The sequence below is a fragment of the Phodopus roborovskii genome, unplaced genomic scaffold (assembly GCF_943737965.1).
Source record: "Phodopus roborovskii unplaced genomic scaffold, PHOROB, whole genome shotgun sequence".
Lineage (NCBI taxonomy): Eukaryota > Metazoa > Chordata > Mammalia > Rodentia > Cricetidae > Phodopus > Phodopus roborovskii.
In genome coordinates, this window is record NW_026126563.1 from 6832086 (window position 1) to 6845992 (window position 13907).

General features: G+C 42.5%; 2 protein-coding genes across 3 annotated transcripts in view; one reads left to right on the forward strand and one right to left on the reverse strand.

The window, feature by feature from the left end:
- Window positions 1-13907, reverse strand: part of Pard6g (par-6 family cell polarity regulator gamma) — a 1244350-nt gene that overhangs the window by 563623 nt on the left and 666820 nt on the right. The gene's annotated exons all lie outside the window — the stretch shown is intronic.
- Atp9b (ATPase phospholipid transporting 9B (putative)) overlaps window positions 1-13907 on the forward strand; it is a 166331-nt gene that overhangs the window by 85876 nt on the left and 66548 nt on the right. For both annotated transcript variants that reach the window (XM_051202233.1, XM_051202234.1), the window contains exon 12: window positions 13575-13735. In XM_051202233.1, coding sequence (XP_051058190.1) covers window positions 13575-13735 — 161 coding nt within the window. The remainder of the gene's footprint in view (window positions 1-13574; window positions 13736-13907) is intronic.

Consider the following 13907-nt stretch of genomic DNA (forward strand, 5'->3'; position numbering starts at 1 on the left):
TGATTGGAACCTGACTTTCATGGGAGATGAAGAGAGGGCACGAAGTGATATGTTCTGAGACTCAGGGCCAAGAGAGCACTACCCAAACGGTAAAAGTGGCCATATTGATAGGGGATAACAGTAGCACAGAGGGCGTGAAATTACCAGGACAAAGAAGATGGCTGGTAGGCTAGACCCAAAGCAGGCATGGTCATAATCCTCAGAGCACATGAGAGATGCCTCCCTCCAGGGAAGGTGCCGGGAGTACACACGTGTACATGGTCCTGAAGTGGGAAGCATGCTGGACCTAGTGACAGGCAGAAACCGCCTGGGCTTTAGAGAAACGTCAGGATTTGGGGAGGACTGGGATGGTAAGCTGGTAGCAGACCTCTAAGAAGACTGGCCATGGCTCTGAGTGCTCACAAAGTTGAGACCTTGCTGTAGGGTGTATGGGAAGCCAGTTAGAACAGAGGTCCAGGAACAGATCCTGGCATGTTCAGCAGCTTGGGGTCAGGCACAGCACCAGCAAATCTTCTGGGGAAGTGGCCCTTCAGTGGTCCTGGGACAAGAGGCACTGCTCTATGGCATGGCTTCCTCTAGAGCCTGGGACTGCTTTGTACCGAGGTCACAGTGTTTTGTAAAAGGTAGGAGAGCATAGGCTTAAAACGAAGACAATCATCAGAGTCCTGTGAGATATAGTAGAGTTTGTGTTGTGAGCAGAGGAAGGGTTGAAAATCCCTTTGACGAGCAAGTAAAGGGTTCTAATAGAAAACTCAGCGACATGCCGAGACAGATGAGTAGTCTGTCCAGGATGTGGCAGCTTGAAAGAGCCAAACAGATGCTGGAGCTAGAACAACTGTCAGGACCAGAGTGTCTTGATGGGCGTCTTAGTAGGTCACATGCAGGTTGACAAACACCTTTAGTCATCTCTACCATTACACAGTCTGCAGCACAGGCAGTGTGATAAGCTGACACTGTACCCTTTGTTGTTGTAGATGACAGTGTAGAACATAGCTATAAAGCATTCGGATTCTGTGAAGCTATCTGATATTTTAACCTTATATTTCATAAATTACTTTGTCACTTTTATACTCTCTGCTTTTAACTACCCTTTACTCACAGCTGTTAGGACATTAACTATAGACCTGTCCTTAGTGCCCTCTATGCCCCCACCACATCGTGTGGCCAGCGTTCAAGCTATGCTAGGAAACTTCCTCTTACGCTGCTATGGTGCATTCAAACTATGCTAGGAAACTTCCTTACGCTGCTATGGTGCATATAAGCTATGCTAGGAAACTTCCGCTTACGCTGCTATGGTGCATTCAAGCTATGCTAGGAAACTTCCGCTTGACCCTTGAATTTTGCTAGCAAGAAGGAGCATTATATCTTTGGTTTAGTTTTTAATTTTTCACTGATTTAACACAGATATGCAAAATTACTTTGAATACATTTAAAATAGCCATCAGATGTAAGGCTGTAGAGAACCATTCTGTTATCTTTCCCAAGGTGACTACCATCCTCTGTCTAAAGTTATTTTAGCTTAATTTTTATGGTTTTAAAGATGGAATTAAACATGCATTCTTCAGTTTTTTACTTCTTTTGTACAGTGATGTGTGTGTTGTGTTTATATTATTTCAAGTCTGTGACATGAATACACCTAATGTGTGAGCGTCTTGGCTTAAGGGTTATCTGGGCCACCTTTTGCCCATTTCCCTGTGAGTCTTGTCATCTTCTGTAGTTGTATAGGATCTCTCTGTTCATCTGAACGCAAGCACCGTGTGGCCTTTTAGGCCACCATTCTCTCTACTGTTGCTTATAACCTCCTTTCACTGGGATGGGCCACAGCTTTAGTTCTGATATGGTCAACATGGATTGGTCTTTTCTTCTATGACTGCAGGAGTCTTCCTGCAGGTCCCAGGTCCTGAAGGCACTCCGTTCCTTAAATGACCTGCTCAGTGAGCTCTCTGCCCACCTGGCATTGTTTTGTGTGTAATGTGAATAGGAACAGGCTTCTTAGAGACCCATATCACTGAGCATATCCCTGCTCAGTACAGCTCCATCGTGAGTCATCTCCATAAAATGACCCTGTGTGTTGCTCAGGACCTCCTCATATATTAGGCTGTTAATGTATTCTGTGCTAAAACATTTTAGGATTGTAAGCATGTCAGTTATTTGCATTTTATCACCATAGAGCATTGAAAAGGACTTATCTTATGATTTAGTCTTTAATCAATTAGTATTATAAAACCCTTTCACTGTTCTTTATATTTTTCTAGAAGTTTCATACAAATTTGATTTCTTTTTTACTTGAAATTGTTTATGCTGTTTTAGTCATTATCTTTAAATCTTTTACTTATGTTTGTATAAAAGTAAAGTTCTGGCCTGAGTTGGTAGGGTGCCCCGCTTTCACAAAGCTTTCATAAAGCCAGGGTTTGATCTCCATCCACAGTGCTGTGCTGCTGGCTCCTGTCGTCTTTGCCCTCAGGAGGTGGAGGATCTTTCTCAGCTACATGTGCATGTGTGTATGTGTGTATGCGCATATGTGCATATGTACATATGTGTATATATGGCTACGTGTATATATATATATGTATACATATATATATATATATATTCTAATTTCTCTTTGATAGCACATTTACAGTTACAGACCTGGAAGTATTCAGCCAATGACCACTCTCACCTTCCAGGTAGCTGAGTCCACAGTGATCTCATGCCTGTTCTTCAAATGCCCCTGTTATCTCCTGTGTAGAGAGGTCAGTTTCCCAGCTTCTGTAAGGAGAATGTGTTCAAACATTTGGTACCCAGTTAGTGGCACTGTTGGGGATGCTGTAAACATCTGGGACATTGGGGCCTAACTGGTCAGCTTCAGCAGGTAGGTACCACCCAGAGGAGAAGAAATTTGAGGAGGAGGAGATTGCCAGGCAGTGTGCTCTTGGGTCAAACACTCTGCCCCACTCAGGAGTCAAAGAGGAATGATAACATGGCTAAATCAGGAAGGCTGAAGAACAGACTTTTTAAAGGAGCGCTCTGAACTGGAAAGGACTACTAGGCTCTAAGTTTCCGGAGATCATGGAGTATGAAGAAATTAGTGATTTTATTGTTTGTTAAGTAATATAAACCAAAATTTAAGCTTATAGATTAGTTATTATTTATCTATGTGGAGTTAATTTTGTCAGAGGAATTTGGTTATCCATTTGACTTTTTACTCAGCTTAAGCGATCTTGCCTTCGTTTTTCTCCAGGACCATAAACAGATGGACAGCAGGAGTGGCCTAGCTGCCTAGCCTGCAGTGCTCCCTGTGGGAGAGCCTTGGCCTTCCTACTTGTTCTCTCCTCTCTTGTGTTACCAACTACTTAAAGTAGTACCACATTTTCCTCCTGGGTAGCAAGTCCTTGCCAAGGGCCCCTAAGCTTTGAGGATCTTTCCTAGATCTTCCAAACCTTGAAGAGTTATATCTGCTCTGTTCCGTCCTTTACCCAAGCGCTGGAGTTTGCTGACCTTTGCTCTCATCCAAGGTGCTGAGGGTCTCAGGAGATTTTCCTTAGATGTGTGCTGTCCTGGGCTTCAGCCGTAAGCACCATTCATCCAGAATTAGAACCTGTTGACTCTATTTTGCCGTAAGACAATTCACTAATTACTAGAATTTTAGCTCTTTTAGTTTAGGGCAACCTTTTCGTCATTGTGTGGCATGCTTGTTTTTAACAGCTAATACGTGTAATTACATTTAAAATAAGTACGCTCCAAGTACTTTCACAGCATTTTGATATTGGTGCTGTGACCTAGCAGTTGTCTTCTTGGTGGTTGAATAATTAATTTGTTCCTAAGAGCTTTTGAGTTTGATGGTTGTCTAACACAAGGGTTTCCTTGTGGAAGGGTTGCTGGCTCCCAGTGACCCTTTGCTGCCATCTGGTACAAATTCAAAGTGGTTCTGTCATCTGCTGCTAATTGCTGTCACCTGCACATTTCAGCCCCTCATAACTGAGACTCTGGGAACGAGACACTTGCATTTTGGAGGGAGGTTCCTTGTGCACTTTCAGATGCACCCCTAAAATGGAAGATGGGATTTAAACCAGCAGAAGCATTTTAGGTCAATTTATATTTTAATACCTAAGGTGTGAGAAATGGTGACCGTTTTATGAAAGTGATTAATTCACTGCATTGCAGGGGTTTTGTCTGTTTTATGACTTGTTTTAAATGGCGCTGGTGCTTAGTAAGTAGCCTCTTTAGGCTGGCAGGGCCGTTGCTGCGCATTTTCCAGAAGGCTTCTGTAATCCTCTCCCTAAGCTGATAAGCTTTCGGCAGGGCACTAGCCTATAGCGCCATATTATATTAATGTATTTTACGTGTAATTTAGGGAACAAGAAGAATGTCCTGATTTGAAGTCTAAACTGTCCCCTGTGGCACTGGCACAGCTGATAATCGCGAACGAGAAAGATGTGTATATCAAATAGTTTACAAAATGAAGGCAGCTGTGTTTCCCTACATACTGTGGCTTCCTGACATGCATCATTAAACCTTATTAGCTACTTCCTTTTACAAAGATTCTTGTAGTCTTGAACATTGCATATTAACATTTTCTGCCCCTCCAACTGGAAATTATTTGCTTTATTGTAGAGTGTCAACTCGCTCTAGTTTCTGATGCGTTCTAATTGGTACTTTAGAGTATAATCATCGTGAGATACCACGCCATGCATTTCTTTATTTGGAAATTAATACAGACCTTTTCACTTTATCTGTCAATCTGAACAACTTTTCACACAATTCCCAACTCTTGAGATTGCTTACAAGCCATTAAGTATGAGATGGTTCATAAAATGTCTGTAGAGACATAAAGCAACACAAAAATTTCAGATGGTTTAAAATAATGTTACATTTGCCAAGATACCAGCAATAAAGCTTTAGACAGTTTTAATAATAAAGGGGTGATTAAGGAAGATGAAAAGTTTATTTAACCATATTACCCTTATCATTTAAATTTTTAGCAAATCTTCTTAATTCTGTTCCCCCCCGCCCCATAAACATGAGGTCTATGGATTTTGGAAGCTAAGGAACTGATTTAGAGTTGTTTAGGTATGATAACTTCCATCTATTCTTTTTCTTTCCTATTCTGTGATTGCTGTTCTGCTGTGCTGTCTTAGAAATTAAGATGTTTACCTCTTATTAACTTGTAGTTAGTAGCTACTTAAGCTGATGTGTGGGTGGGACAGAAAATGGCAGGCGATAGTAATGCTGAGCTGCTCCAGACACTGGCCAGTATTTTAAATCTCCACATGTATTTCAGGGTTATTGTAAATAGGTGATATGCATCTCATTCCCAGTAAACTTAATGAATTCATCTGAAAGTGTGCTCCTAGGTTCTTTTGTGGTGATTTTTCAGGCATAGATAGACCCTTTGAGTCTCGAGTGGCTCTTGAAAGCTCTCATGTTGGTTCTTTGTAGGATAGATGTCCTGGGGAACAGGGAAGGGACCTTCTTCAGTGGCCCATACATCACACATGTTCAGTCACCCAAGAAGCAGCAGGGAGGTTCATACCCCACCTTTGGCACAGTGACAGCCTTTTGAGCTGTTTCCCTGCATCCCAGCCTTTCCTTCCTTCTGAATTTCAGGGATCAGACTGGTTCAAGCAGAGTGGAGTGCAGGTTCTTAAGCTGTGAAGCTCGAAGAGCTAAACTCTATCGTCCTCCAGCTATCCCTCAAATGCTGTGGCAGATGACTTAGCAAGCTTCCACCTGAGAAAACACATTGTGTGGAAACCCAGAGTGCATACCCTGCAAGCTCTGACTATGTATGTTTAGTAATTTCCATAGCAAGTTTTGATAGAGTTCAGAATTTTAATATTGTTATCAACCTATTTTTAAAAAAAACAAGATTTTTTTCCTATGAAGTAGTATATTTTATAACCATCATCCTCAAATGAATATTCAGGAGTAACTCTGAAGAATGTTCTTTCAAGGGTACTTAAAATAAGATACTTGCTACATAAAGAAATAGACACACACTTGCACATGTGCCTTCCAGAATACAAGTGTGTCAAATAGTATCTTTTCTTCACATTGAATTCTTAACACCAATGGAACGAAATGAAAGGAGGTAAGGGTGGCGCTTTGACAGCTGACCCCAGGACATGCCCTTGCCCAGGTGCGTTCTCATTCCAGTGAGGGCATTGCTGCCCAAGGCTCAGCACGCTATTCCCACAGTGAAGATTAGGCTAGTAGTGTTCTGCATTTTAAACAAACTCCAAAGGGAAATAATATTTATTAAAACACATACAAATTGTCAAATAAATTTCATGTGGCCTGATGGGCGTGGTTAAGACTTCATAGTTTGTATTCCCAAATGATTAATTATCTTAAAACAGAAAAAAAAAAAACCTACTAATATTATCGCACACACACACACACACACAGCACTCACATGCCATGGACAGGGGTTTCAGATCTTTAATAGGATTTCTTCCTTATAATGGTAGATTATCATTCTGGGACCTCTCCTGCTGTGAAATCCAGAGTGTTAAAGCCTATCAATTCTGCCCTGAATTCTGCATAGCAAGAAGATATTTAGGTCAACTGTCAACTCTGCTGTCAAAAATAAGTCAGTCCATGTGGCTGATGCACTGAGCCTCTGGCTGCTGTGGTGGGGAGGAAGCCATGCTTTTCTGAGAGCAGAGTCAGGGAAGACTGTGTGCCTGGAGCACCCTCTGCTGGCAGAACCGTGCCATGCCACACACTCCCCGCTGCTTCTCCTTGGGCTTAAAAAAACATGGGCATCAGGAGCGGGTGTGGGCTGCTGAGTGTGTTGAATACGAGGAGAGTGTGAGCTAACCTTAGCATTTAGTCTCCTTTGTCCTTACTTTAAAGAGAACTGCAGCTATGATACAGTACGACCATAAGTAAGGCACTTTAGAAAAGTATAGGCATATCTTAATACCCACCTTTTGTGTATAGAAAGTGAAAATGAAGCTTCCAGGTAGATCTTTTATACATTTCCCTTATTCATTTTTGTTTTAAACATGATTTTGATGCTCCACAATTGAAAATTTTGAAATAACCTATAATTTTTCTAAATAAAAAATTTTAGCAACATGTTAAAGCCATTGCATTGTCTTATATTTGCTCACTTTTAGTAATTTTTTTATATTTCAATAAAAATTTTAATATAAATAAAGCTGCTAACCAGTCAGCAGGACCAGGCTATCCCTCTTAAACATAAAGAATCAGCACAAGCTTTTCAGAAGCAGACCCAGGACCTGACTCATGCAGATGCAGACGCGCTTAGTGACTGCACTTCACGTATGCGTGGACACAGGCGCTTGGCTCCTGGACCTGACGCATGCGTGGGCACGTGCGCTTGGCTGCTGTGCTACTTCTTGGTGTTATTGGAAGTTATGAAGAATGTCTTGGTGAGCGGGATATGTCAGGAAAAGCCAGAGCCAGTGTGTGAAGACCAGCATCTTGAGAAGACGCACCAGCATCTTGAGAAGACGCACCAGCATCTTGAGAAGACGCGTAGGACAATGCTCTTCAAGCCAGCAATAAATGTACTTGCGGGAACCAGCACTCAGTCGGTCCCAGTGGTGAAGCCATGTCACCGGCTGCACTGTTGTACATACACATCAGGAGGGAGGTGGGGCCTAGCTTGTGCTATTCAGCATGAGACCCACTTGGAAGCCTTTTGTCTCCTGATTATAATTCTCCTTGAGTGTGGAAAAAAGTTCCGCTCCTTTGTTTGGTGCCCAGTACTTATACTGGTATGTTTGTTTATATCTACAACATACAAAGACGATGTTTTCTTGTGTGTGTGTCTATACCACACACGGAGGCCAACGCTGATGTTGAATGTTGTCCCTCATCCCCTCTCCACCTTTTATCTTGAGGCAGGGTTTCTCACTGGGCCCAGAGCACACTGATTTTACTTCCTGATTTTACTTCCTGCTGGCCAGAGTGCCAGGCTCTCCCGCCTCTCCCTTCCCAGCAGGGCGATTACAGAAGTGTGCTGACACACCCACGCCCAGCTCTACATGGCTGCCAGAGACTGAGTTCAAGGCCTCAAGCTGACACTGTAAGCTCTTTACCTAACACTGGGGTCTCCCCAAGGTACCCTCCCCCATTTTCTTTTTAATGTCAGTAACCAAGGAGAAGGTGTTTTGTGTAGCAAAGCCAAGAAAAAATTCTTAAATTCTGAGTGAAGAATAGTCAAGTTTTATTTGTAGATAAGAACATGGGTCATGAATTATTGTTTGGTAGTAGACCTGAAAGTCACATAAATTCAGAGTTTGATGTTTTAACTTAAGGTACATACACTACAATATTAAGCATTGTCACACTGATAACTTGTTAAGAGAGCTTTTTAAAGCACAGATTATTGAGCCAGTAGACAATAATGGCCCAAAGAAGCCCTTCTTATTTTGCAGATCACTGGGGCGGCAACAGTAATAGCTACATCGTCAGCGTGGCCAGCCGCATGGCTGCAGACAATTAAGACTTAGTAGTTCATATCCCAAAATGAATAAGTACACAAACTTCAGGTGGCAAAAGGCTATCTCATGGCATCATTCTTTGATGAGATAACTTAAAAACAAAACAAAAAACCTTCTGCTAATAGTTAATAGTGAAGTCCCACGATCGGAAGTTATTGGTATAAGCTTCAGGAATTAGAGGTGATGGGCAACTTTCATTTATTTGAATGCAAATGAAGATCTTAAAAATACTTTTTGCTTCCTTAATATTGGGCTAAACATGGTAGGTAGTACAGTCTGATTTCTCTCAAAGATACTGAAGTGGAATATTTGTTTTATAGGAATCCAGTTGGGTCCAAAGCAGTTCTCCATCCATCTTCTGCTAAGTCTGAATATAGAGTAGATAGTTAGTCCAAAAAGAGCTGGAGACAAGACACTAACATCTTAAAGATAAACTCGTGTTCATGAAGTCTCAAGTGAATTAGATATTTGACCAGGGGCTTTTCTCTTTTTCAAATTGCACTTTTTTTTTCATGGGGAAAACACGGGGCAAGTTAGAATATATAGTTTTCTTCAGGGTTATAAAGGGACTCTTTATAATTTTGTGATTTTGAAATAATTCCATGTAAAGAATGAGTCCATGTGAATCTTAGTGGATTAGTAAGTGTGCCATAATAGTTTGACTCTTCTAATCTTGGAGCGATGGTACCAGCAGTTACTGCTCCTTTCCAGCTGTGTTTCACTGGGACTTTTGAAAGTGTGCAGAACCTAAGGCTTTATTTATAACTTGCTGCCTTTTCTCCAGCTTGCTGTGCAACATTGATTTCCTAGGGACTTAGTCTATGCCGGTACTGTTAACCCTGAGATGGATGGGAATGGTACTGTTCTACAGAGATAAGGTCCGATTCCCACTCGTCCATGTGTTCATTAAAGGAAGAAAAAAAAAAAAAAAAAAAAAAAACCTGACTGATCTTTTCTTGATTAAGCAGGAGAACACCGTATTTACCCTTTATTGTTGGTATAAACCATTATTTTACTGAGAACCATTAGCTATTTAAAACTTGGTACATAAATTAAAGAGGAGCTAAATGGATTTGTGATCGTTGCCATTAGTAGCATTTTAGATTATACAGGCAATTATTGTGTTCATTATCCTAGAACAGCCCCTTTGCAGAGCCATTGTGGTTGTCTTAGGCATTATGCACAAATTTTCCCTTGGAGATTAAAATTTCCAGTAGCGTATTTAATTTTGTTATCACAGTTGTTTCAAATAAAACAAATATTATGACAAGTAGAAGAAAATTTGCTTTACTAATATAAGAACTTACAGTAAATGTTGAAAATTACTTCCTAGAGTATTTAATTTACCTTTTCTCATACAGTCATAATTATTTCAAGTGATTAATAATATATCTTAAGGCTAAAAAAGGTTTTACAGCCTTTTAGCAGAAGGTCTGGCCTGTTCGGGTATCTAAGACGTTCTTTAATAATGTGGGAGACACACATCAGAGCAGAAGGTTACCCTTCATAGAATCTGTAACTTTACAGTCAACTAGTTTTCCTTTGAAGTACTTTTTTGATTTCATCTTAGCCTTGAGATGGAGAAACTTTTAAAAAAGTATTGTAGAGAAATTGAATATAAAAAGATTATTAATTGAAAATGTTTTTGTTTTTTAAAACAAACTGCCCTTTCTTAGAATTAACCAAACTCAGGGTTGTCATTCCAGTCCAGGAAAGGCAGGAAAGGCACCCGGACAGGCCATGAGGGACGACCACTGTCATGCTATCTGGAGGAGGGTGGCATCTGTCTGTCTGTTCCGTGCCTGTCACCCTTACCTTCTCTCTGGAAGGGAACATTTGGTTGGCTTCAAAATTGATATCCACTGGTTGGCCGTCAACTACATCTGTCTTGGTCAATTAGAAAGGTATTAATGCCTTGAGTTATGTGCATATCCTGTGCTTGGGCTGCTTTTAGTGTTTCCATCCTCCATGTGGCATTTTTTCAAAGGGAACTTTGTATTCCTTTCTCGGAGGTTGTGTGAGCTTTTGGTCTTTGACTGCTATGATGCAGGGAAGAGTGTGAGAGGTAGTGGTTATGCATTTCGCAAGACAGTAATTCTTTATTTTATTACAAAAAAAAGGCCAACTCTGGAAGGCCAGATTAAATCATTCCTTTCACTTTTTAATGGGATTTGGATGAATAGAGTAAAATATGCACTTTGCATTCATTGATAGCATCTTTAGGTTGAGGTAATTGAGTCTTTTTTCCCTGACTGAATGAATAATGACTTCATCTGATCCTCACTGAGGCCTGAAACTTAGACCGCCTTTGTCACAGCACAGAGATCTGGGCTTTGAAACATGCTCTACTTCCCTGGCTTAATTTTTCTTCATTTTAATCCAAAACCCTATTTTTCTCAATAATTCAAGCATAAACTACGTAGTCGTGAAGTAGCGGAAATCGCCTGGTATTTGTCCTGCTTGTGCTGCTTTTCAAACGGAGCTGATAAATCAGCTGCTGCAGTCTGAGCTGCCTGTTCTCAGGGGGAGGCAGCGCTGGGGACTTGTCAGGGCTCCTGCATGCCTTTCCTTTCAAAGTGCTCGTCTCCAGGGAAGTGGTCACCTCTCTGTTGCTGGGCAAGACCTGAAGATGGGCGTGGGGGTTCCCACATGACTTCCTGGGCTCTAAGGCAGTCCATCGCTGCTGCTGAGAACCAGAGCCCATGTGGTTAAAGCCGGCAGTCTTCAGCCCAGGGAATCTCTGTTGAATGAAGTGCTGTGTGCAGATGAATCCACCACGTGGCTTTTGTTTGAAGTCCCTTGATGAGGAGCCTCCTGTGATCTGGTGGGGCATGCCCTGCAGATGTGTGGGGCATGTCCACAAGGGCAGGGAGGAGCCGCCTGCAGCCCTGCAGCCCTGCAGCCCTGGGGCACCTGTGTGCTGCAGGTTGTTCTCTGGGCCCTGGCAATGCCCCTTTGTTTCTGTAGTGTTTGCCAATGTAGTTCAACATAACCCTGGACAGAGACGGGCACTGCGCCCGCACATCCCTCTTTCATAAGGCATGTAGTACTAGCGTTCATTTTGGTTTTCTTAGTAGACTTTCTTGCAGGTAAAAAGGAATTCTCATAATTAACTCATTTTCATAACTTTAGAGTCTAGCACAAGGTGTAAGAGGCATGTAATTACTTGCTTAATTAGTTTTCTTTACAATTGCACTTAATGAACTTTTGAGAAACTTGGTGCTTTGTTTCTAGCAATGGCTTCTCGTGGCCTCATAAGAGTTTGTGGCAAATATTAATCAAAACTAGGTTTAAAGTGAGTCATGAACTGGCACTATAAAATAAACTATATTAGCTTAGTTAATTCTCAAACTTTTAAGAGCTAGAGTTTTATTTTGATGTTTTTTTCTAATTAAGATCTTGGCAATCACATTCTCTCTTTCCCTCTCCCTTTTTCTCTTTATATTTCTTTCCTCTCCTTTCTTCTCTCCCTGTCACAGCCACCCTGCCCTGCCCCCATTTTCTTCCCTTTTTTAAAAAGGGGTGTTGAGGGGACGGAGAGCTGCTTAGCCTGGTAGCGCTTGTCTGCTGTTGACACTGCCTGAGTCAGAGACAGCCAGTTCAGTCCTACACACTGTGACCAGGCCACATTAGGCAGAGGCTGTGACCTCGCCCAGCATTACATGTGTCCGCCAGTAACCTAACCCCTCTAGCTACCTTTACTCTGGATGGTTCCATGTCATTGAAGAGTTTGGTGCTGGGCCACATGCAATGGCTTGTGCCTATTGTTCAATACTGGGGAGGTAGAAGCAAGATCAAGGTAGGTTGGAGGCCAGCTTGGTCTGTGTAGGGAGTTCCGGGTCAGGCAGGGCTACAGAGCGAGATCCTGTCAAACAGTAAATAAAAAGGAATGTTTTTTAACCCGAAGACATACAGGTTATCTGAAGAGTAAGTGCCCGAAAGGTAAACACAGAGTGGTGGAGATGCCATGGCTGCTGGGCTTGTGGGCTTGCACTGTAGGGCACGGCACACACTGTCACACACTGTCACGCTCTTCCTGAGCCTGTCAGGGAGCTTCTGATGGCTCCTCATTCTGCAGTAACAAAATGGAGGCCCACCGGCCAGGGTTATACACTCAGGAGATAGAGTCCTGTCCCGGTGACAGGTCCCAGTACCTCCTCCCTGCCTCCTTCCCTCCCTCCCCTCCCTCCTTCCCCTCTCTCCCTCCCTCCCCTCTCTCCCTCCCTCCCCTCTCTCCTTCCCTCCCACAGCTTCTCTGTATTAACCAGCAGCTCAGGGAGCACATCTCCTCTGCCCGCCTCTGCTACACTTAGTCTTTGTGGGTGAAGTAGGGAGAAGAAATCCACAGAATTTGTCAGAGCTCGAAATCGGTGTTGCACATTTCAGAAGAGATAGGTTTGCGTTTGCTTTCCTATTAGGGCCACAACTGTTTGTGTGTGAGTGCTCCCTGTTTCCAAAATCAAGAAAAAATGAACTGCTTTCTTGGGTGTAATTTTCCTTCGTTTATGTGCTCAGCTGTCCACAGGGTGAATTTCAGTGTGGTATGTTACACTGGAGGAATCGGAAGTGCAGGACTTGCTTAAATCTAGTAGGTTCTAATCCTAAAGTGCCCTCCATGCCTGGCCTTCTTTGTAAGTTCTCCCAGAGACTTTGAGAAAGGTGGACACTCAATATCCTGTACTTGGGGACTCTGGAACTGAGTGGAGGGGTGCCTGTCTGACCTGGCATGTCACAGAGGATGGAGCATTTTTGCTCACAGAGGAGTTTTGGTGTAGCGCGGGGCCATGGAGAAGGCTAGGCAAGCCCTGCTTTTGTAACTCTTGATCTTGTCATCATTGGTGACATCATTCTGTCATCCACGCAGCGGATCTGACTCTGCTTGTTCAGTTTTCTGCTCTGGTCTACTATTCTACCAGCAGATAGTCCCTGAGTGAGCTACAGGCCACAGTACATTTTCAAAAATCCTGCCTAAAGCTATGTTTTGTTTTGCATTATTATAAAGACAATTGAAACCTCTCATTTTCTCAAGTCATCGTTTCATGTATTCTGATCAGGCTACTAGGGACGGGGCAGCTTGAGCCATGTATTAATGCTATGTTGTGTTTCTTCCCCCAGGTTGGTTTGCTGGACCTTGAACTCAATCAGCTGACAAAGGCCCTATTTCTGGCTTTAGTTGTTCTTTCTGTTGTTATGGTAACCTTGCAGGGATTTGCAGGTCCATGGTACCGAAACCTTTTTCGGTTCCTCCTTCTGTTTTCCTACATCATTCCCATAAGGTAGGTTTAAAGTAAAAGAAGACTATGTCTCACTTCATACTGTATGATTTTGCTGAAAGAAGTTATCCAATCAAAGCTGTAGAGAAAGGGGCCAGGAACCCGGGGGATTTAGCGGGTCGTCTTACAAGCGCAGACTGGGACATGACTAGCTTTGCCCGAGACCGCTTTTCCT